A 24,143-nucleotide genomic window follows, 5' to 3' on the forward strand; every position below is an offset into this window, starting at 1 on the left:
AACAGCGCTGCAAGTTCTACGTGCAAGGCCATATAAAGGCTGTGGAAATTTTACATGCATACATATAATGTTAAAGAGGCCTTTTTTCAAGCCTACTGAAACTTTTTTTTTTTAAATAACACTCACTCGTGGTATAATTACAGTAAAGCCATAATAAGGAAATTGCAGGTGGCTTTTCAGGACGCATTTTGAATCTTCCTGAGGCTTCCAAGATGGACACCTGCAAGTCAAATGTTTGTCATAAACAATGTCCAAACTTTTTATGCTTTACTGACAAACTAGATGCATAAATTTATGTGCCGTTTGAATAAGTCAAAAAAATTCAATGGTAAGAGCCTTGACTGTTGTAATACACGGTGACACACGGTATATGTCAAGTTTCTATAACCATTGGGACAAGTGTCTGCATATTCTGTGATAGTTTCCTCTGCTTGAAGACTGATGTTTACTCGTCTGTCTACGTGTTTTCGTTTTTTAATGATATGGACTCATTTTGTCTGAAATAAAGGTGAACAACTAATTCACAACTTCCGTGTTTCAGTAAAACCTCCGATCAAATTTCAGCGAAACATTAGCGCTGTTAAAAAAAAAAAAAAAAAAAAAAAAGTGCCTTTTGACTTACAAAAAAGTCTTCCTGCTTGGATGGACTTTCCACCCCGACAGAGGTTGTGCCACTAGTCAGTCCCAGGAAGGCTTTTCTACAAAAGTTACAGACTACGCCACTGTTAAAAAATAGTACTGAACCTCAGTTTAAAACATCAAAACTACCCGTGTAAAGTATGTGGGTGTATTTTCAAAAACTATCACGTTGCTAATGTAAACGATAATCCTTACCTGATATCTTGGTTGTGAAATCCTCCATTCAATTATTTGAGAAAAGTTAGAGATAAAGAAACATAAATCTGGGCGACCGGGCCACTGGCCCTCCAAGGCCTCTTCAAAGTCTGGCCCAGCTAAAAAAAAAAAGAGCACGTTATCTTGATCACAAATTCATTAAGAAAGGCGATTATCCTTTTTTTATTTACTCACTCATTCATTCATTCATTCATTGCTAATGTTTTTCCTCCAATTTACTGGACTACACTGAACTCCTGAAAAAAGCCTTTGTACTTGAACGTTGCTTAAAAATACGTAAAGATAGGTAGTGGTGGCTCTTGCACGCATGCTTCACTTGGTGAGCCTCTACTTCTGCACCTTTGTACCAAAGTGCAGGACATCCTCTAAAATTTGAAGTAGCATAGGGTGGGGCTCCATTGCTTTCCTGCACATACAAAAAAAAAGCAATAGAAAACAAATGCAAAGAGAACCTGACAGTTAAGTTACATTTTTTTAATATTGTTTTGTTTTTGTTTTTTTCAATAATGCCATTGAACTGTCCATATGGCCCATGTCAAAAACCTCACTTGTATATAAAGTAGGTTCTGTGCCCCGGGGTGACTTCCTGTCAAGCAACGCCCCTGGTACACCAATATTATTCATTCAACGCAGCCATCCACTGTTGCCAAGCCTCACGTCAACCATAAAATATTCCTTTAACAGCACTAGAAGTCGCACACTGTGTCCTAGAGGATGTTTAGAGAGTCTGGCGTTTTTTCCCCCCCCCTCCGTGCCGTGACGCGGCACAGCGCCTCTAGCGCAGCGTTGGTGCCACAGACAGACAGACCGGAGGAGGAGAGAGAGAGAGCAGAGCCTGGAGGCGGGTGCGCAGCCAGACACGCAGCAGCCGCTGTCCCTGAGAGCTTCATGACAGCACCCAGCTCCCGGAGTTAGGAGAACCTCCACCGGCCGCCGAAACCCAAACTGAGCTCCGCGCGGCACCAACATGCGATCTGACGGCGGGTTTCAGGCCGGCGACTCACTCGTGCCTTGGCTGAGCCCTACGGGAAGCTCTGGCGTTTCTGCGCGCAGTCGGCGAGGGAGCGATGTTTAGCTGGCGAAAAGAGTTTTTGGATCTGTGCTCTGTCAGATGAAAGCCTTACGACCTGTTTGACTTTAACGAGACGCGGCGCCAAGTAGACACCCCTCGGATGTTGCCTTCGCGGGTCGATAAGAAAAAATAAAGCCGCTGTTCCTCCTCCACCTCTTCCTCCTCCTCGTCCCCGGCGAGTGTTTCGGGGGGAGTCCTGAGCGGCGGGGATGCAGGTGAAGAAGCACCGGGACTCGGAGCGGAGCGGCGGCGCGCTGGAGAGCGACGCTCTCCGCAAAAAGTCATCATGCTTCTCAAACATCAAGATTTTCTTGATATCGGAATGCGCCCTCATGTTGGCTCAGGGCACCGTCGGAGCCTACCTGGTGAGTACAACACTATCAGGGCGTCATGCTGCCGGGAGCACTCTTACTGTCGTACAGTACAATGAAAGGCTGCTGCGGACTGCTGCTGGTGCTGCAGATTTTCTGCCAGACTCTTGGTTTTTCTGCAGGGCTGCAAGGACAGAACCCAGAACCCGGCTCCCGAGACAGATGTTTGGTTTCTGGTTCTTGTCACGTGGATAAAGAGAAACTTAAACAATCCCTAAACCATACCAGGTTATTTCCAATACTGATAGCAACCCACTTAAACCAGAACAAAAAAAAAGTCTAATTAGATTTATTGATTCCAGTCAAGGTCAAGACCTCACAAATAATTTCTTCCTTCTTTCCTCTACTCCTCCAACACTGTTGTGCTTTCATATTTACTCACACTGATTAAAGATCAGCGTTTTCTCGTTTGTTTGTGTGTTTCCCTGCCTCTTCAGGATGCCATTTGAATGAAAACGACAAAAGAAAGAAACACACACACACACACACACACGCACACACACACAGCCATGTGAAAAAACTTCTTAGTATGGAATCGGCGGAAGGAAAACTACCTGAAGCAGCACACACGTTGTTCACTAAAGCATCTCGGATGAGATTCGCCGCCTCGGGCAACCGCTGTGAACATTTTGGGCTCAACATCAGCAGTGTTTATCCTCTGAGGATAGGCGGCGATGCCTCCGCTCGCTCCCAATTAATACACCCAAACCCGAAATGCCTCAGCCATATTTGGACTGGAACATCTTATCTTCTTCTGTAAGTGGACCTGCTGAGCATCCTGCAGCTCAGACCGTGGTGCCACGCTGTGTTAACTCTGATAGCAAAAAAAAAAAAGAGAGAGAGAGAGGATTCTCTTTTGTACTTTGTCCGCCAGGCGTGCTTTTATCTGGAAGAGCGGTTTCGTTTTGTTTTTTATGGCACATTAGTTCTGGACACCTGTTCAAACAGCGAATAGACTGTAAAACTAGAGCAGACGGTTAGGTTTGCAATCACCTCATGGAGAAACACGTGGCCTTTCTAATTTCCATGAAGGTTTCTTCCCACGTATGTCTGCTACCTAGTTTGACGTCAGGCTGAAAAGCTGGTGTCGACTTAAGTGTTCAACTATGGCATCTCTGATTGGATCATTGTGCTTACAGTAGGAGAGTTTGCTGGCACCTGAGAGGGAAAGCTCAACGTTCGTGCTCCCCTCCCCTGCTTTTCTGTGAGCTCCTTACTGTACAAGACAATCAGCAACGCGCTAAGTTATACCGATTTAGCGGCTCGGCTTCAACGGTGAAACAAAACAAACAGAAGCAAAGATTAGCATCACTGTTTCCAAGCTTTCTCACTAAACATTTTGAAAGTAAGCTTTCAGTAGGCTCCACGTGATTTAGATTTTAAGCAGTGAATCCCATTGGGTTGGTTAACTGTTTGTGTTGGGTGTCACAGGTATCTGAAATATATCACCAGTCTTAGTTTTGACACCATTTTATGTCTGCTTGCCTCTTTGCCAAAGCATTCCCCCCATTTCATAGGGTAACTTTGTCCCTTCCTGCTTCCGTTTCATACCCGTGACCAAACCATTTGGCAGTCATGGACTCAGCAATGGCTTTTCACTCTCTCTTTTTTTTCTTTGCAGTTAAGTATTTTGTTGAACTGTGCAAGTCAATGGTATTAAAGTTCCCAGAATTTGCATTTATACTTTAGTTTGGCCCTTTAACACTTACTCAGTTCAATAAAATTGTATTTATATAGCGCCAATTCACAACATATGTCATCTCAAGGTTTTTTGCAAAGTCAATTCAATAAAATCATACAGACAGATTGGTCAAAACGTTTTCCATCTAAGGAAAACCAGCAGATTGCATCAAGTCTTTGGCAAGCAACATTCGTTCCTCCTGAAATAGTGTTTAGCAACAGTGGACAGTCGTCTGCATTGTCGTTGACTTAGCAGCAATCACCCATACCGAGCGTGCATGTAGCGACACTGACGAGAAAAACTTCCCTTTAACAGGAAGAAACCTCCAGCAGAACCAGGCTCAGCGTAAACGGCCATCTGCCTCGACCAGCTGGGAGTTTGGGAAGACAGAGCAGAGACACAAAAAGGAGGAAAAAAACAGAGAGAACATAAAAGTTGAAATAACATCAAACAATGCAAAATTGGAGAATAGTAGGAGAATTCGGCAGAGTGAGAGAACTAGATCTTGACGTCCTCCAGCAGCCTAAGCCTACAGCATCATAACTGCAGAGATATCTCACGGTAACATGAGCCACTCTAACTATAAGCTTTGTCAAAAAGGAAAGTTTTAAGCCTAGTCTTAAAAGTAGACAGGGTGTCTGCCTCACAGACCAAAACTGGGAGTTGGTTCCACAGGAGAGGAGCCTGATAGCTAAAGGATCTGCCTCCCATTCTACTTTTAGAGACTTTAGAAACCACCAGCAGACCTGCAGTCTGAGAGCAAAGTGCTCTGTTAGGAACATACGCGGTAATCAGAGCTCTGATTTATATTGGAGTATGATCATATAAGGCTTTTTATGTGAAAAGGAGAATTGTAAATTGTATTTTAACTGTATAAAGGAAATAAAGTTCTGTGAGTTAATGGCACCGCCTATTTTTAATAGTTAATAGTTTTAAACAAAGAAAATCCCCAAAACAGACTCTAGGCTTTATAAAGAAAAACACTGCAGATGTACAGGTGTGCAAAAACAGGCCAGAATTAAGACTTATGTGGAGTCCTGGTGGTACTGACAGTGATATCTTCTGTCTGGCTGTGAACACAGGCCCACATCACAGGCCTCCCACTACCATGCAGTGCTCTGGTTGCATCGCAGCACCCCATGATGTTTGTACCAAGCTGTTGTCTGTCCGTGGCTGGTGGGGGCAGGAAGGTGTTTACCACCTGAGGTCTACTTAGGCTAATTTTTTTAGAGAATTGCCAAGCAGGTGTGTAGCAAACCCCCCCCCCCCCCCACACACACACACACACACCCCCTTTGGAAAGGCTGACATGTCATAGGCTTCTGCTGCATGCTGGCAAATCGATCCTGTGGGGTGAAACAAGAGCTTGTCACAACAATGACAACCAGATGCTACAAAACGGTGGTGGACCTTCTCCTGGTTTTCTGGTGAACTGTGTTCATGCAGTCATCCTGGGAAACAGAGATCCTTTGTTGTGACCCATCAGCTGCCTTTTGCCCACTGTGCACTGGGTGGCTAGTGGAGCACATGGAGACTGCTCCTCCTGACAGAAACCGAGAGTAGTGCAGAATAAAATAAAGGCAGTATCACTCTCACATACACACACTATACAGACAAACAAACAAGGCAAGGAACACTTTGCAGACATATACATACAAATGCCGCTAAACACTAGTTTGAAACAGCTAATTGAATGCAGCCTCTTTTCAGAGTGCACAATGTGCAAAATTCTGCATACAAAGCACAAATGCACTTGCGTTGTGCAAACTCTCCAAGTTATGGGGGACTTGGAGAGTTTATGCAAACCTGCCACTTTTTTAATCTAGTGTCTGAATTAAAGCTCTCTGTACTGACTGAAATCTCGTGCATCCATAAAAAAATGACTATTCTTGCATTAGTGGAAATCGTGAAACAGTGTCTGGAAACACACAAACAAACTTTGTGTACCCTGACACACTTTGTTTTTGGTTTTTGTTGTTGTTGTTTTTTTTAATCAGATAAAGGTTAGGAAATATGCTTTGCAGCACATTTTATCTAGCTGAACAGCTGGGCTTCAAGCAACGTTATCATTTTTGTAATTATGAAAGGGAACTAAATCAGTCAGATTGTATCTTTTGGCTCGGCTGATAATGTATAAATTGCTCATTTCTCTGTATCATGTTAGGTACAATAAAAATAGGTTAGAACCTGATATTTGTTACAAGTACTCTTTATTGAAAGTTAAAATGTTAAATATCTGTGCAAGAATTGGTTCTGAGTAGCTTAATTCATATAGATTTTTAAACACAAGAACTCTAACAGGAGGGGTTCTAAAATTCCCCAACCTGAACACATTAAAGTAAGGAGATTGAATTTGCACTTATTTTGACTAAATTCAAATCTTTGAGGTGTAGTGGGTGAATTTTTTTATTGAGGGATCACCACAGCAAGTAACTTCAGCTTGCACAGAAATGTTCAGTGGTTCACAGGATGCCCTTCCTGATGCAACTGCGATTCAAACCCAGGTTACCCCCATATCAATGACTCTGACTTAGCCCACTAGCATCACAGTGGCACTAGAAAAGTTGTAAAATGCTGCACAATTTATTCTTCAAACGTACACCAGTAAGTACAGGATGATCTTCCATCCTAACTCCACACGGCCAACATTACTGCTTGTCTTCTAATAAACGGACATGGCTCTCCTATAATTCACCTTTTGGTGTTTGGTGAAATGTGTTTCTGAGCTGTTGTGACCATTTAAAAAAATATATAATTTTACAAAGATAGAGATGCAGCTCACAAGAGCAGATAAAACTGGAATAAGGACACCAAGACGATTTGAGTTTTAAATTCAAGGATATAGCTACAAGTTTAATTCCTCCCAGCCAGGAAAGCGGCAACCTCCGCGTCGCTTCTGAGCCTCTTTGTTTCCTTAAGTCGGCTCCAATGCTCAAAAGCTTGACCAAGGTTTGCACTCGTTTTGCTTCTTTTTTAGTCCACTTGAATCTGAGAATCTAACGCTGAGAAGAAGCCTTTTCTCAGCGTTATCACGGAGCTGCTACGATCTGGCCACGTCTGAGCTCAGTCTCCCGTGAGACTATTAATGCAGAATCCTTACGTGTCCATGTTGCCTTTGTAACCAGAGGCAAATATATATTTTGGATCTGTCATAATTTAGAAAGCAATTATTTATATACTATATATTTATTTTTCTGTAATATCAATACTTTAATTCTGCACCACTTATTTTTGAAAAAAGTTGTAGCTATGGCTTTTAAATTTGTGTGGAAAATCCAGTAAATTTGGACTAGACAGCACTTCTCAATGCAGCCTTTGTTTTGAGGAACGCTGAGGGGAAATATTGTGGCTTTTTTTATATCCAGAAGCTCAGCATATAAATTACAATACTGTGCTTAATAGGGTTGTAACAATACTAAAATTTCAAACTCAATATCGATACCCAGGAATGTATTGAATGCTCGATATCATTTTCGATACCACAGGGATAAAAAAAAAATGCAATTAAAGGCATAAAAATATTTTAGTAACATGAAAAAGTCCAGTTTTTCAATCTCAACATTCATTTAATTTTTTTTTTATATGCCGCCAATTCACAACAGGTCATCTCAAGGCTTTTTACATGGAACATGCTTTAAATAAGCTTGCTCACAGGCTTGTCAAGATCTTTGGGTTTTCCTTCTTCGTTTGCCTCGTATGCTAAAATATTTAGTATCGATACCATGCCAAATTAGTATTGTATCTGGATACAGCAAAACGGAACAGTTACTGTTCACTTACACGGCAACGGTGAATGTTTTTCTTTTTTTCTTACAGCAGCATAATGTGAAAACTGGTTCCAGAGTGTAACGGATGGAAAACGTCCCGGTTTCTGCTGCGACGTAAACAAGAAAAGACTGAACTTTTCTTCCAGGGAATCCCGACTCATGCGCAGTGTGACAGAGATCGTCATGAAATGAATGTGCAGACACAACATCACGACTGCCTGCAATTGTAAAAACCACAGAAGAAGAAAGAAATGGCAGATAGGCTAGTAGAGTACCGGTTTGGCTGCTGACTCTTCCGAATATAACCACGGCTGAGCATGGATATAATTCAAAGTTACCTTAAGCAACAGTTGAACCTCGTCATCTGTCCACGGGAAAACATTATTCTCTGCCATCTCAAAGGTGTATTACTTGCGGCGGCTTTTGGGTTGTATGCATGCAAAGTGTTCTCAAGTCTCACGCAGAGTGGTCTCACGCAAAAGACCGTGAGACTGCTCCAATGGGACGCCATTCACTGCCAAACAATACCTTTGTATTATTTGCAGTCATTCTATAACAATTTTTTTTGTGTGTGTGTGTGTGGGGGGGGGGGGGGGTAACCTGACGCCGCCAGATAGATTTGCTTCGCATATCCATCTGGAAACCTTCCGTTGAAGTAATTTTGGGAAGGGGCGAAAATACTGGTTAGCTGATTGGCCTATGTTGATGATAGACGGGCCAAATAAACCAATCAGATCAACGAAGCACATGACGTACTCGTCAACATGCTTCGTCGTCGCTCTGTTGACGAAAACACAACCACAAGCCAAGCTACTCTTGCTGCTGCAGGTAAAGGCTCGTTAGCTCAGCAAAGAAATACTCTGTAATTCCGATAAAACTTGCTCGATAGCCGCGCTAACGCTAGTTTCGTCAGCTGAAGCCGCCATGTTCTCTAGACTGAACTGTCGCGCTTCCCGTTGCGTCACACCTCAACCCGCCTCAAAGCCAACGCTGATTGGACGTTCGTTTGGTGAACGGCTCCAAATTTTCTTTAACGGAGAGTAGCCAGACTGATCTGCGAGTGAAACCTTGAAAGCTCGCGAGATTAGGATGGTCTCACGAGGCTAGGGGTGGGGTGGGGGGGGGGGGTTGTTACGGTAATTGGTGTTGGGTATGTTGGAGAACATTTTCAGGTTTGTGATAATGAAGACCTAATGTTACATCTTGATAATGTAATACTGTAGCTATAGCCTCTGGCTTTTTTTGTGCAGAGACGCAGCTGTTAACCAAGTAGTTGAGGTCAGGGATTGATGACAGAGCAGTGAATGTTTAAAACAAATGAAATGGACAACTGGTGCTGTTCATGGGTTCAGTCAGAGTTATTTTTTTTATATATATATATATACATAAACAATACTGTTTGGGTTTTAGTTTTAGCACCATACACAGAAATATATTGTTTAAAGTATCACGTAATAGTAGATAATATACTTCACGGCCATAACTGTTCTTTAACCTCCATTGTTCTCTGTCGTTGGAGGAGGGTGAACCAGCAGTGACGAAGTTCCACCTCATAAACCAGAGTGGAAATTATTCTGAACAGCCTCAGCTCCAGCTAAACACAGCTGCTCAACCGTCGCAAATAGCATCGTTTTAGCATTTCTACCTCGGAGCTAAACCGTAAAGAGGCTTTTCTCTTTGTGCGGGTAGATTAAACCCTTATTGCGGTTTAGTTCTTAAAAAATGTCTTTGAAAGGTGAATATGTGTTCAGATGAGACCAGCTGCTCTCGTGTGTGGACATGCCGCCACTCCGCGTTTTAAAGTTTGCTTGTTGCTGTGGAGCAGATGAAACATTTCCCCTGTAATCTGGGCAAAATGTGGCTGTGACCGCTGACCGAATGCTTTCCATTTGCTTTCTTTTTCCTGTTTAATTCACGGTGGTTTAACTCCTCTTGGAAACCTGCCTGCTGAGGTCAGAACTGAAGACATGAACATGCTGAACCTATCCTGCTCAGAAGGGGGTTTTTTTTCCGGCACAGTCAGACTCACATTTACTCAGATCTTCCATAGTAGCAAAGAATCTCATTGGATTTTTTTTTTTTTCCTTTCTAAAAACTGGATGAGGCATGTTGGGAGGAGCCAGCCCTGCCTGTTTCAGTGTATTTTCATTTGTGAGAAATAGCCACCCAAGGGGCCGAAGTTTTCCATTCCCTAAATTCAGAGGAAGACTCTGGGCGCTCCCAGCGGTCATTCTCCCTTCACTTTGAACTACAGGGAGGGACCTGCTGCACTTATACTGAGCCCAGCCACTCGTGACACCTGGGCATGAAAGAGAAAAAAACACATTTTAAACTTATTCAAGAGAAGAAACAAGCTTTGCTGCATTATACTTGGCAGCCATATCACCTGCTAATCTTCTCTGTCACAAATAGTGGGCCAGCTGTTATGCTGCTGCAGCTTCAACTCTTTGCTTTAGTTACCCGAGACGCTCAGTCTGTGTGTAACCCTCCAATCAGCCTTCACATTCCACATGTCTTAGTTTAAAAAAATTTTGCTGTCATTGTCAGATGCTGTATGTTGCCTATTTAAGATGTTAAAAACCAAGGCTTGGAGTGCAAACCTTTATCCACTCAGCTGAACACAGAGCTGCTAATGTGAGAGTTCATCTCACGGTGTCATCTTCTCCAGAGAAGAAGTTGGTATAAAGCATGTGAAACAAAATCCTCACTTCTAACTTAAAGTCTCCAGTAGGATGGTTTATTAATATGTGTCTAGTTAGGCTTCATATGAAGTACAAGAAACCACATAATTTCAAGTTAAATGTATGATTCAAGAGCATCTATGTGGGTTTTTCTTGTCACAGATTGAAAATGATGTTGCGGGAGGACCAAATCGTCTTTCCTATAATAGTGTACTGTACGGAGGGGTTGTGATCTCTTGTCATTTTTTTTTTTTTGTCTGCGTGTTAGTTTTGTCGGAAACAACTTAAAAGGCTGTTCCTGCTGAGTCCTGTGGGGAAGAATAGAGTGAATACACACAAACCAGTCGGTATCTGTCACATCTCCTGACACCGAACCAGGACCCCGTCTCCTTCCAGTGGAGAGTGCGGTTTAAGATCATAGTTGTATCACAAATCTGTGTTACGCACGTAAACACGCTGCAATCAGACACAAGCAATCTGTCTTGTTGTCTCCGGAACAAACAGTGAATAGGGACAAACAAAGGAGCAAGTTGATGTGGAGCCAAGTTCAGCGGAAGAAACTTTGCTTTGCTCTTAACTGGCTGGCTAATGCCCATGTTATCCATTAAATTTGTTTAGGTTCGCTTCATCCTGTCTAATCATATAAACGACGAAGGAAATTAATTATTCTCATGCCTATTCCCGTTAGATTTGTAGTAATAAATAACTTCTAATAAACTTATCCTGTTTTAAGAGCTTGCTGTAAATTTCCCCACTGCCATGAGTGATTAGCATATGTCAATGAAACACAAAATGCATCAATTAACGTAATAATGAAGGCACTAGCCACTAAGGCACCCTCCCTCTTTCTATCCTCTGCGTCATTCCCTTTAAAAACAAGGAGCTGCTTCCTGATTGGTTGTTCAGCCTATATAGGAGTGGGTAATTTTTCTCATCAGGGTGAAGCAACCAATTAAACTCTAAATACATATGTATATATTTCAAATCTAACTAAATACAATAAAGCAACAAAAAACGTACAGAAACAAGACAAAGATATTTTTTCCTTTGATATGTACAAATAGGTGTAATCTGTTTAATTACATTTTTGCTTACTCCAAATGGAGCCATATTCAGGTAAACGCGATCAGAAAGACCGGAAACATTTAAGTGCCATATGCATTGTGAAATATCTATAGGTATGACAGCAGCATGTAATGTATGTTCTGATACAGGTGAATCTGCAGGATAAGTGGGAAAGAAATGCAGAGTTTTAGCTCTGCTTTAATTTTACAGAAACCTTCAGTTCAAAAGTTGGCATAACAACTGTGTTCAAGGTCAAGATTAGCTCCTTGCTCCTTTATAGAACGACCCCTTATGTCAAATAAGTAAAAGTGGTGTTCCCCCAGATTTCAACATCCCATAGCCACTGCTGGGATGCCTTTACTGCCACAGAGTAGCAAACTTTCTTTCTGCCCTACGTTCCTGCTTCGCTCTGAACTGTGGATGACAGCTGGTGAAGGATAGAAGCTGGCGAGGAAAGTAAATAAAGTAGAAACAGAGCTCCGTTGGCTGGGAGGAGCCCCCAGTATGGGATGTAAATTGTAAATTTGAATTCCATGTCGTCAGGTTTGTCCTTTTTTCTTTTCAGGTGAGCGTGCTGACCACCCTGGAGCGGCGGTTCAACCTGCAGAGCGCCGATGTCGGAGTGATAGCCAGCAGCTTCGAGATCGGCAATCTGGCGCTGATCCTGTTCGTAAGCTATTTCGGGGCCAAAGCACACCGGCCCCGTCTGATCGGCTGCGGGGGAATCGTCATGGCCCTGGGAGCCCTCCTCTCGGCTCTCCCCGAGTTCTTGACAAGCCAGTATGAGATGGAGGAACGTCAGCGGACGGACGTGGGTCGGGATGTGTGTTCCAACACCAGCTCAGGCGAGCTTCTGTGCTCCAACAAGGCGAATACCAACATGATGTACCTGCTGCTCATCGGGGCCCAGGTCCTGCTGGGGATCGGGGCCACGCCGGTGCAGCCCCTTGGAGTTTCCTACATCGACGATCACGTGAAGAAGAAAGACTCCTCGCTGTATATAGGTAAGAAATAGTTTCCTCTCATAAAAAAAAATCAGGTAGAAATATATTTTTGGACTTTTAAAAATGTATGGCTTGGGTCAAGTAAACTGGTGTGCAAAAAAAAAAAGCACATTTATCGCTGTAGAAAAGACAAACCTGCAGCTGAGATTTACCGAACACAGCAAACAGGGCTGTGTTTGCTCACCACTATCAGGTGCAACGTTTGCAGTTTTAGTCAACCAAGGACACCTGCATGCTTTTCCTTTGTGGCGAGCCCGGGCCTGTTGACTCCAGTGCCAGGTGAGCACATCCCGGAGCTTTTAATCTCCATTACGGCTGCCCATTTTGCTCAATCCCCTCTCAAAGGAAAAATGTTGCTGATGATGGTTTTTAAGGCGCTTTTGGAACTGCTTCCTGTGCAACATTCAGCTGCTTTTTAGGGTTATACTTATGGATTATGTGCGTATTTTTCTATCTTGGTATCCCCAAGACGTTGACTTGCTTTGCTTTATGTACAACTCTTTGCACAAGTATTCAAACCCCTTAATTTTATTTTATTTTTTTAAATTACGTTTTATCACGTTACATCCACACACTTCAAAGCATTTTTAGTGAAAGAAAAATAGATATATATTAAGGCTGGACGATATAGAAAAAAAGCACATCAATAAAATAGAAATCATATTTATCAATAATTATCAACAAATTCAATTTTAAGTGCAGCCCTGGCCATTTTTTGCTGTTGCTTAGCGACCTATTTTTAGATAAAGAACACACAAACACTGAATTCATACTCAACCCTTTATTCAACCACCTTTTTACCAAAACTGCAAGTTTAAAAAAAAAAATAAAAATAAACATGTGCACTCTGAACTCTTTGAATGGGCCAGAGCTTGGTGATGGGCATTCCTGGGTCTGTTTGTGATTGGTTGGGAGGATGTAATTACTCTAATATTAACCTACATGATAGGCTAGAATGCAAAAGGAAGGAAAACTATTCTATTGAACTTTTTATTGACTTTTTATTGACCCCTTTTTTTCTATCATGCCACACATCTATAAATTTACATTATTAAATCGTCGTCCAGCCCTAGTTTAGATAATTTTTTTAACAATTAAAAATCTGAAAAGTGTTACATCCATATGTATTTAGCTCCTTTTAATCCTTAACCTCTAAATAAAATCCATCACTACCAATTGCTTTCGCAAGTCTCTACTCAGCTTTATTATTATAGCACATTAATATACTAGTCAGTATTTCAAAGTGCTTTACACAGTAAAAAGCTCATTATTCCAAGTATTAATAAATAACAAGAAAAGCAAAAACAAGAAAAATAGAGAGCAAATGCATAAAAACAACAAATGCACCAAGACCAACATCTTGACCTGGGTTCAAAGCCACAAAGAAAACAAATTGGTTTTAAGAGAAGATATACAGAAAGGGATTCAGTCATGTGGTCACCTCTCCGCACACTCTTTGACTTTTGAGCGATGAGTACTGAACCGCCGACCTGAGCGAGCGAAAGGGAGCATGGAGATGAAGCAGGTCTGACATATGCCTGCAAGGCCATGAAGACATTTAAAAGCAAATAAACTACTTTTATTATTAATCCTTAAAGGAGCTGGCCGCCAATGAATTGCTGCTAAAACAGGAGAAAAGTGCTCTAGTTTTTTTTGGTACCAATTAAAAGACGAGCAGTAGCATTTTGGACCAGCTGTAGTTGAGCCAGTAACGTTTTGTTAAGGGCATTGCAGTAATCTGACCAAGTTGTAATGAAAGCATGGATTCAAATGTCTAAATGACACAGTGACAGGAAGGTTTTGACTTTGGTCAGCTGTATCAGTTGGAAAAAAACTGGACCTGGCCACTGAACTAAGCTGAGCTTTAAAGTTATGGTCTGTAGCAATGTTTTCGCCCTTCTTCCGACAAGGTTTGGCAAGAGCTTGTAGCACGTTAGTAAAGATAATAGACAAGTGGTTTTTGATAAAGCCCCTCCATCTGGAGGCGACAAAAAGACCTGGGAACTGGGATGGCGGTTCACCTGCTTCTGCACATACTCCCAAAGTAACTATAGAACAGTTTAGATCAAAGCATATTCATGTGTTTCAATGGCCAAATCGAAGTCCAGACTGTAATCCAACTAAAAAATCTGACGGGATTTGAAAACTGGCAAAAGATTCTCAGAAACATTCCCCCCAAAGACTTCTATCCATAATCACAGCCAAAGGTGGTTTTACTAAGTATGGATTCGGAGGCTGGCCATGTCGCCTTTTCCTTTCCTTCCACTTCACAAGCATTCACCACGTTTGTATTCTTCTGACACACAAATTCCTCTAAACCACACCAACGTTTGCACTTTTCCAGGGCGCTGTATCAAGGTTAAAACATCCATCATCATCATCATTCCTGTAGACTTAATCTTTAAACCAGACCCACAAGATGTTCTTATTCTGACTGTGTCGATACTTTACTCTCCGTACTGTCACGTCCACCGCTGATGGAGCAGATGTGTCTGAACAGTGCGAGATGTTTGTTATCGGTGTGGAGCAGGGACAATGAGCTCAGCCTGGCACACGCGCGCCCTTCCTGATCCGTTCTGCAGCTGCCTTTTGTCATCTCGAGCCAGATGTCACCTGTGAACAAAGGCGGCACTCTGCTCTGTAATCTAAAGCCCAGAGCAGATTCACCTAATTGCCCGTCTTTGTCTTCAATCGTCCCGAACACAAGTTTTTTTTTTTTTTTTAGAGAGCAGCGGGTCTGCATTCGAAGCTGGACGTTTTCAGACGTCTTTTGCGCCGCGGTTTTGTGGCTTGTTAACAGTTTTAAATGTTGGGAAGTGGGCTGTGGGGTGATTGAAGTTTGGCAGGCATAAGTGGGGAGAGATTTGGTTCTGGCTCCTCTGATAAGCTGCAGCGAGGGTTGGAGGGGAAAAAACAAGCGGTGAACTGTGAGGAACAATGTGGTATTGAGTCTCGCTCAGCTGATCGTCCTAATCCTTCTGCTGCAGGCCCGTCATGTGCCTTCGACTGCATGAATGGAGCAGATTGTCTTGAAGTTCTGAGAGATTCTCTTTCATAAACAGTTGATGTATTCTGATTGTTGATCGTTTGTCGTGGCTAAATATTTCCATGTTCCTTGAAGATTTTTCTCTGATCTGGTCTCATATTTCATGTGTAAAACAGCAAGGCTGCCAAAAGTAATTTCAGCCTCACCTCTAAAAGGTTTCTGAGGAAATGTGATAAAGCAAGGGGTCTGCAAACACTGTCAAATAGAAATGAGAGAAACTGAACACGTTTTCAGCCTGAAAACCTTACCCTGATGCACATCTCTTACAAAAGTTGCAAACAGCATGAGTAATTTCCTTTGTTACCATTGACAGTTTGCGTCAACATGCTTTGAGACACGTAGACTCTTCTACTATACCAGGTTTGAGACATACAAGAGGAAACAGTCAAAGGCATTTCTCAAAACAACATGGATCATTGGTTTTACAGTGTTTCCCTTTCAATGAGGTTGGGGCTTCTGGCTCGTTATAGTTATGTGTCCAAAGATGAAAAATTATATGAAAGAAAAAAGTGAGTACATCACAGTCTCATAGTTGCATGAATTTCAACACCATTACTCAGCACCGCACTGGTTTTTGAGCAATTTGACCCATGAATAAGAGGAAGTCAGAAGTTAAATGTTGTCTTAAGTCGTAGCGCAGACCAGACCCAGAGAATCAAAAGCACTCTTAAAAAGCCAGCACTTATTTAAAATGTTATCTCAAATTGTTAAAATGTCATCCCTTATCTGTCAAAATGTTATCTCAAAGACACGGTCTGTCAGGCTGTTTAAACTCTTGTCAGTCTATATCCACTTTGGTTTCTCACAGCAATATGTTGTTTGGCCTGAAAAAGTCGCCTCAAGGTAATGTAGCCACTCAAGACCGAAGGGAAATGTAGAATGCCGATACAAAACCAGACTTCAGCACCAGTCAAACTCTCTCCTTCATTGGACTCATGATCATTGACTTGACATGATCGGCACATGTTAGCAGATGGAATAGCTCCAACATTTCTTTTTGTTTTAGATTTTTCTTTTTTTATGAAACTGACAAAAAGAGAATTCTAATTTATTTTGGTTTTATGCTAAACTATTTTTGTGCATTTTTTCAACTGTTTAAAGCCTAGAACAAGAACTATTGGTCAGAGAATTAAGCTTTTTAAAAAAAATGTTCAGTGAATGCTTTTAACCAAACAACTTTTTTTCTCATACTTTTGTTGCATCATAACAGATACTGATCTGTCAGTGTGCCCCAGGGCTACAAACATGGCTCACCGCCATCAGGTGTGAATGTGTGCATGAATGACTATATAACTATACAAGTACAAGCCATTTACCATTTACATAAGGCTTTTTAGGATTATGTGGCTACCATATGACAATAGCACAAAAGAGCAAAACACAAACAACTGAAAATAAAAAAAGGAATATCAACATTTGTTTAGACCAACAATGCATCTGGTTAGACTCTCATGTTCCATATCCAATCTTTTAAGCTCTTTCAAGAGCCCATTAAAGAAGAACAAGATGCTAATTTATTTATTTTCCAGGCAAGTAAAATTGATCCTCAAACTATTAAAGACTAATAAACTAAGACAGTTATTAAAGAAAGTGTATGTCCTGGCACTCCAGCAGTCTCATGGTTTTTGGTCCCAAGGTTATATTTCTGTTTCATAAATCCTAAAAAAAAAAAAAAAAAAAAAGGTCAAGGAAATGTTTAAACCAAACCAGTACGTCTCTTAAACGACACCAAAATTCAATCATCATGTTATTATTACACAAAAACTAGATGCATTTTTTATGTAAACACATGGCACACTTAAAGAGGATTTGTCACTTTTATAGTGTTTGAAAGGGGAAAAAAAACCTGGGTGAAGATTTAGGGCTCAGAAATACTTGTATCAGTATGGACACATTTGATTTTAAAGGGTTTATCTGTTTTTCAAGTTTCACATCATTGTAACTTTCAAAAGTAAAGTCAAAAATATCACCGGTAGCTCTGTTTACTGACTAATGGTGTTGTTTTGTTTCCTTTTTCGCCGCGGGCCCCATTTACTAAAGTCATTTCCACTCGGCAACTACCTATTCTTAAAGTCGTATTCCCATCCAAATATCAAGGTGAATAGTGGGGAGTTGACTGCTGTAAGTGTGCATTGGTGGTGGTCGGGGAGAGAGAGCAGATCAGACAAGAGCAGAGCGCTCTGGAGAAGAGCCATAATTACAGAGCGAGCCAGGAATGCCAACCAGCCAGCCACAAGGTGGGCCGCAGTGGGTCGAGGCACACATGCATACCACACAGGCCTGTGAAAAACAACTCCTCCCGAGGCCGCCTGTTTTTAATGGCGCCTTCTCTACTGAGCGTGTCTGAGACGCCGGCGAGGTCCGCTGCGACTCCTCAGAGGAACCTGATTACCCTCGCTGTCATCGTCTGGGTCGTTTTTGGACCCTCTTGTTTTAGAAGGGATATATTTCCTTGTCAGAGAGAAACTTCTGCCCTGTTGCACTTTGAAAGGAGGAGCCATGCTCCAGCGTTGTTTGGATTTTGTCTCCCGCTTTTAGATGCTGGCACTAAATCACAGGGTAAAGGAAATGATTATTGTTGGACATGTTGCGTCAACTGGATCCCTCTCCACTGGCCCTGCTGCATGACCTTTCGCTACCCACAGCTAATTCTGGCTCTTCCCACGGGACCCCCTGACTACATAAATACGCAGGCCAGGACGCACATCCCAGGTTTTAGAGGCGCACGTACTGTGTCGCAGAGCACAAACCTAACCCAGGGGCGTCTCTTGGTTTTAAAAGCTTTTAAGCAGCATGGGATTCCCTCATCAAACTGTAATGTAAACTATGTGGCGCCTGTAGCATCAGACATGTAAACCCGCACAGGGTTTGTACACATAAATGCTTTTTTTTTTTTTTTTTTTTACAATCATCGATGTAGCATGCCAAAGTGGTTAGAGGGCATATCGTCAGTTTTCTCAACTTTTTTCCCTCCCCAACAGAGAATAAAAAGTATAAGTATACCTTACGTACGCTGATGCATATCACTTGGTGCGGATTTAAAACATCCAGTATGAAAATAGTCATAATGGTGTTACATAATTTGATTTTGAGTCTCTGTTTACTTCTCTCCTACACACTGTTCTCTCGTGAATTCCGTCAAACTCCCGATTTGCATATTTTTCTCCCTCTACTGTCAGTTAAAATAACAAAATACTGGCTTATGGCATGCTGCCAAGTATTCAAACTTATCAAACTATCCTGAGAGTTGTAGGTGGGAGGGAAAAAAAACAGGTTAGTCTTAATTTCTAAACCATGTGTGTGTTATGGGATGTCTGGTAGTTGATGTCACCTGGGTACTGCTTGCATTGAAATAAGCTTTATTGTTGAAATGGTGTTACTGAAGGCACAAAAAAAGGTATACTAATCTGGTGGCTTGGACAAACCCTTTAAACTTTTTTTTTTTTTTTTGCATTTTCAAGATTCAATTTGTACAATTAGAAACTTCAATGGATTTCATTGGGAGCTTATGTGACACACCAACACAAACCATTCCACCAGGGAAACGTGCATGAGGCACCATCATCGGTTCACTTCTCAAATCATTTCTCTGGCTTTGGATCGCTTGAGGAGTCTCATTCAGTCCATCGTCTAAAAGGAACCATAAGTAGCCCTAAGAAGTCTTGCATATGCATCGAAGAACACAAAGCAAGCGTGTGAAAGACGGCGCTGTGGTCAGAGGAGACCTAAATGAAACCTATTGGTTTACCTGCAAAACACTATGTTTGGAGGAAAACTAAAATGTCACATCGCTCTGAATACAGAGTCCCCACCGTGAATCGAAGTGGTGAAGAAATGATGGCAACGCTACATGAAAATCCTTATAGAAAACCTGGAAACCCCGGACATACTGTACAGCCAGCGCTTCACCTGAAATGGCTGAGGTCAAAGCAACCTCATGCTTTAGAATGACGCAGTCAAAGTTCACACCTAAAGGTATGCAAGAATCTGAAGCAAGGCTTTAAAACTGCTCCTCACAGATGCTCTCCAGCCAGTCTGTCTGAGCTCGGGCTGTTTTGCAAAGAAGAATGGGGAAACGGCTCGATGTGCAAACTGCGCAACGGCGATAGGAACATCTGCAAAAGCACTCGCAGCTGTTATCGCAGCCCGCGTCCTACAAAGTATCGAATTGACGAAGATGGATGCAAATACATGTCACACTTTTCAGACTATGATTTCTTTTTTAATAATAATGTAAAATAATAATAATTTTTTGCCATGTGTTGATCTATCACATAAAATCCCAACGAGGTACAGTGAAGTCCGAATGTGGTAATTTGACAAAATCTAAACATAAAGATTAAAACACCAAACATGCTGCAAATGCGGCCTTTCTTAGTATAAATTGAGGACAAGTCGGTCCAAGCATACCCTGTGTTGCTTTGAGGATCAATGTGCTGCGGTCTCTCATTGCTAAGACTGCGTGCGGAGGAAACGGCGGAAAGGCGATCCATCGTGCAGCTTTCCGTTTGGTGGATTTACACAACCGTTTCAACCATGGTAACTTATGAGAACTAGTTTAATTTAAATTCAGTTATTTGATACAGTAATACAATATATATATTCAGTTCCCCTCCAATTTACACAATGCATGTGTCACAAAAGCCCCCAAACTAGCTCCACCGTAACCCTTTGGTGCAGGTAAGGCCAACGTCCAACAGCTGGTGGAAAACCAGGACATCCTCCATGAATCTGCATGAAGGTGTTTAACATTCTGGGTGTTTGTTTCAGGTTCATCAGCCTGCATCTGTTAAGCCTCAGAGCCCCCCAACAAGCTATAGTCCTTACTGGCAATCTGTCTACATTTCAACGCGTTAAAAGTTAGATTTCATTTTCTTACACACAAACATGTCTTCGTTAACTTCCAAATGCGTTTTCGCTCCAATTCAGCTGTCAGTCAAAGGACTAAAGCACTTCGCCCACTTATAGGCTGCTGAGCTGCGGGAGTGTTGTCAAACTAATGCCAACCCATCTACTTTGTTTAATAAGCGGACAATGACAGGGTTTGTATAAAAACACAATGTTTTGACAAAAAAAAAAAAAAAAATGGGTAGGTAATCATGATTATAGTTCCCTCGCCAGGAAAAGACAACATTCACAGTATGCATCAAGACAGCAGCAGGGAGTGAATTCCCTCAAATCCCGGTGAACTGATTAACGTTTTCAGGCCTTAGTGGCGCCTTTCCACCAAAAGGTAGTCTCTATTTCCGAAGCTCGCACGCTGAACAAATTCTCTGACACGTTTCTTCATCTCTTGTTGCTTTTAGCCCTGCAGGCCTGGGTTTGACTGGAAAACCGATCCCTTCCTCGAGAGTCTTGTCAACATTCCTGCTGAAATGCTCCGACTCCCGAGCATTTGCTGCAGCAGGGCTTTTATATAAGCTACTTAAACTCGGAGCATGTTAATGTCATCTTGAAGGATTAGATCCTAAACGGGTTTTTCCGTCCCCGCCATAAGCTGCGTGCTGAGTTTTCCTAGCAAACACCGGCGCGGTTTATCGTAAGATGATGAATGGCGACGCGGCAAACGCTCGTCAAACGCCCGCGGCTCGTGTGCGTCGCGTTGTACAGTGTGGGCTTTGCGTTTCCGTCGCGATCTGCTGCTCTGCGAGCCGAGTGACCCGGAGGTGCTCGCGCTGAGCTGCGTGCCTGGATTGCGAGGCCGGCCGCGTTCACTCGGCTTGGTTACATTTTCGGCTGAGTGTTGGAGGTGAAAGAAGGCAGCGAGCATCAGATTATTAGGCGTGCAGCTGGTGGAGAAAATGCTATCCGAGAGCTAATTCCTAATTATCCCCCTAACACCATATCTCATCATGCAGAAGACTCGGAGAGAGGGGGGGGGAAAAAAGGCTGGCATAATGTGAAGCCGGGGGAGTCTGCACACTTCAGAGCCGTCTCGTGTTGTGAAGAATGTCACTGATTGATTCACAACTTATTCTAAGTGAAAAGCTCATAAAATTTGAACAGAAGGAGGGAATTGCTGAGAGCTCTCTGTTGTGATAAACCTAGAATCATGCATTTTTTTAACTGAGGCTCTGTGGAGTACTTATTAGTTCTCAGTATCTTACCCAGTGGGCAGCTGTCAGAACTGTTCCTCTTTTGTAAATCTGTTGTCATTGGGGGGCGGGTGGGGGGTCAGTTAGAGGCCAGACGGCGAGGTGGTGGCGCACGGGTATGACCCATGTACAGAGGCCTCAGTCCTGGGTTCGACTCCCTGCCCGTGGACCTTTGCCGCATGTCTTCCACCTCTCTCTCTCTCAGCCTTGTTCTCTGTCTGCCTTCTTTGAAATAAAGTTCACTAGTGCCACAAAAAGGTTTAGGAAAAGAGATGCAAGAGAAACATATTACAACTGTAAAGGTTTAATGTGGCGTCATTTGGGCCTAAACATCAGGTTACAGCAAATAAAACTGTCACTTTTTGTATGAGAAAGTGGTTTCTGCTATTTCATGAGTTAAAGCTCATGATAGCTCACGATAGCTGCCAAGATGCTGTCTGCAACCTGCGACCCCAGAGCCTCATGTGGCTCTCTAGAGCCTCCACTGTCGCTCCTAATAACTTTACCCAAAAATGCAAAAGAATTGAGCAATGTTCTTTAAATGGAGAGGTTATTTTTAAAAAAGGATAGCTTTAGCAGTTTTTCCTCCCCGTTTCCATGCATAGCATTTCCACCAAAAACAACACTAATAGTGTAAGGAATATTCTCTTTTTTTTAAAAAGATGGTTATAAACTGTGCCTTTTTGACATAGCGTAATCTATTGAAGAAAATTTATTTATTTGGAAAATACTCCTATTTGTGTTTGCCCAAATACAATAAAGGTTTCATTTATTTGAAACCGTATTTTCAGGAGTCTCCAATCAGTGTAGAATTATCCAGTTCAGGTCTTAATATTAAACTTTTTTAGCTAGATATGATCAAATGCAGTTCATAACTACTATAAAGCTGTGAGATAGACCCTTAATTTTAATCCAATTGCAACATATAACTCCCTTAACTTTTCACCCAGAATGATGCTACCCAAGCATACTAACCATGGTGGTTCTTCTTCAGCGCTTTTTTATTTGTCTGAGTGTATTCAGTAGGCGTGGGCCATATGGTAGAAATCATATCACGAAGGGAAGCAAATGAACATATGCATGATCTAGTTTACCTTAATTATTTAGAGTAATATTGTCTCGGAGTGTCATGAAAACGTTATATAGCCTTATATCTCTCATCCTGAAATGTAAGCCGTGTAGTTTTGTTAGACTGAATGTTGTTTTTCTTCACAACAGATCTTTTGTTGTTTACTGTGGAAATAATTCAGTGATGATTGTGTTTATAACCATGTGGTTTATGGCATTTAAGCTATTTCCATGTATTTTCTTTGGAAAAAATATCACACACAAACAACATGGGATGTCACAGATACAACTAATTGTAGTTTAAGGAGAGACAGTGATTAATAAGTTATGAGTAATTGAGCAAAAAAAAGATCTAAATAGTTTAATGGGTGAGTCGCACTACAATATCAATAACTTTCAAAAGAGGGATTTTGGCATCACCCTTTTAGAATTGTGTAATTTTTTTGTAATCTTTCTGGGAAATTGTCGTGGTTGAAGCAAGGATTTCTAGAAACAAATTTTGTCTTTGCAGAATCTTAAAGAGTCATAACATGTCTTTGATTTAAAAATCTCAGTTTTAGTCCATAATGTCTTCATATAGAATTTGTTCAGCAGGTCTTAAATGATTTTGTTACATCGCCAGACACTAAGTTTTTTTTACCCTGGATGCAGTCAAGGAACCTCTGTAGGAGCAAGCTAGTTTCTTCCTGGCAGGGGCGAGAACAGGGTTTACTAACTGCAAGGTTAATACATAGCATATTTTTGTAGTTTATGCAAGTGTTACATTTTAATTATGTGGATCTCTTGTAATGACAATAAAGTTGAATCTAATCTAATCTCTAAAAATAATAAAATGTAACTCCCTGAATCCCTGCTTTGGGAGCCGTTTGGTAGTCCATTGATGCTTAGGCTGGGTATATGTTTCTGACTCAACACAACTTTCCAAATGTTACCAGACACGCCTTGTCCTCAGTTCGTCATAAGTACCTGTTGCATCTGCACTATTTTACCTATTCCCAGATGATTATGCTACTTTTTAATTTCAAGCAAGATCAAATAGGTCACAGTACTGCTAACTGAGTAGCTTATTTTGATGGATGTGTTTTAACCTAAATAGCTGCCTGTTACCCAGAGCCTGCTTTTCTGGTGTGACGAGTCCTTGATTATTAGTTGGGCCATCAGGACACCGAAAAAGTGTGTGAGCTCTAAATAGGTTAGACCTCTGTATGATCTGGATCATCACAGATGGCAATTATGACGCCCTCTGGTCATATCATCACAGCCTATTAAACTAGATGTGAAAGCTTCTGGCCGTTGCCAAGTTTGTTAATACTCTGCTTGCCATCTGCAGTGATCCAATGCAGGCTGAAAAGCCTGAAAGTTGCTCTGTGTAGTTTCCCTTTTTTGCCCGCGCATGCATTTGACACCTTTTCGTCTTTGTCACAAATTCATGTAGCCT

The 24,143-nt window shown here is 41.8% G+C and overlaps 1 protein-coding gene and 1 long non-coding RNA gene across 2 annotated transcripts in view; one reads left to right on the forward strand and one right to left on the reverse strand.

Moving 5' to 3' along the window:
• Positions 1 to 604: 604 nt before the first annotated feature.
• LOC118566733 lies at positions 605 to 3,037 on the reverse strand. The gene is made up of 3 exons (XR_004933254.1): positions 2,853 to 3,037; positions 835 to 953; positions 605 to 722 (listed from the first exon to the last, which is right to left on the reverse strand). It is a non-coding gene; the product is annotated as an uncharacterized LOC118566733 (long non-coding RNA).
• Positions 1,646 to 24,143, forward strand: part of slco3a1 (solute carrier organic anion transporter family, member 3A1) — a 48,839-nt gene continuing 26,341 nt past the window's right edge. The window contains exons 1-2 of the mRNA XM_036149981.1: positions 1,646 to 2,292; positions 12,058 to 12,496. Coding sequence (XP_036005874.1) covers positions 2,137 to 2,292; positions 12,058 to 12,496 — 595 coding nt within the window. The 5' untranslated portion in view covers positions 1,646 to 2,136. The remainder of the gene's footprint in view (positions 2,293 to 12,057; positions 12,497 to 24,143) is intronic.

Source organism: Fundulus heteroclitus, chromosome 2, assembly GCF_011125445.2.
Source record: "Fundulus heteroclitus isolate FHET01 chromosome 2, MU-UCD_Fhet_4.1, whole genome shotgun sequence".
NCBI classification, from domain to species: Eukaryota; Metazoa; Chordata; class Actinopteri; order Cyprinodontiformes; family Fundulidae; genus Fundulus; species Fundulus heteroclitus.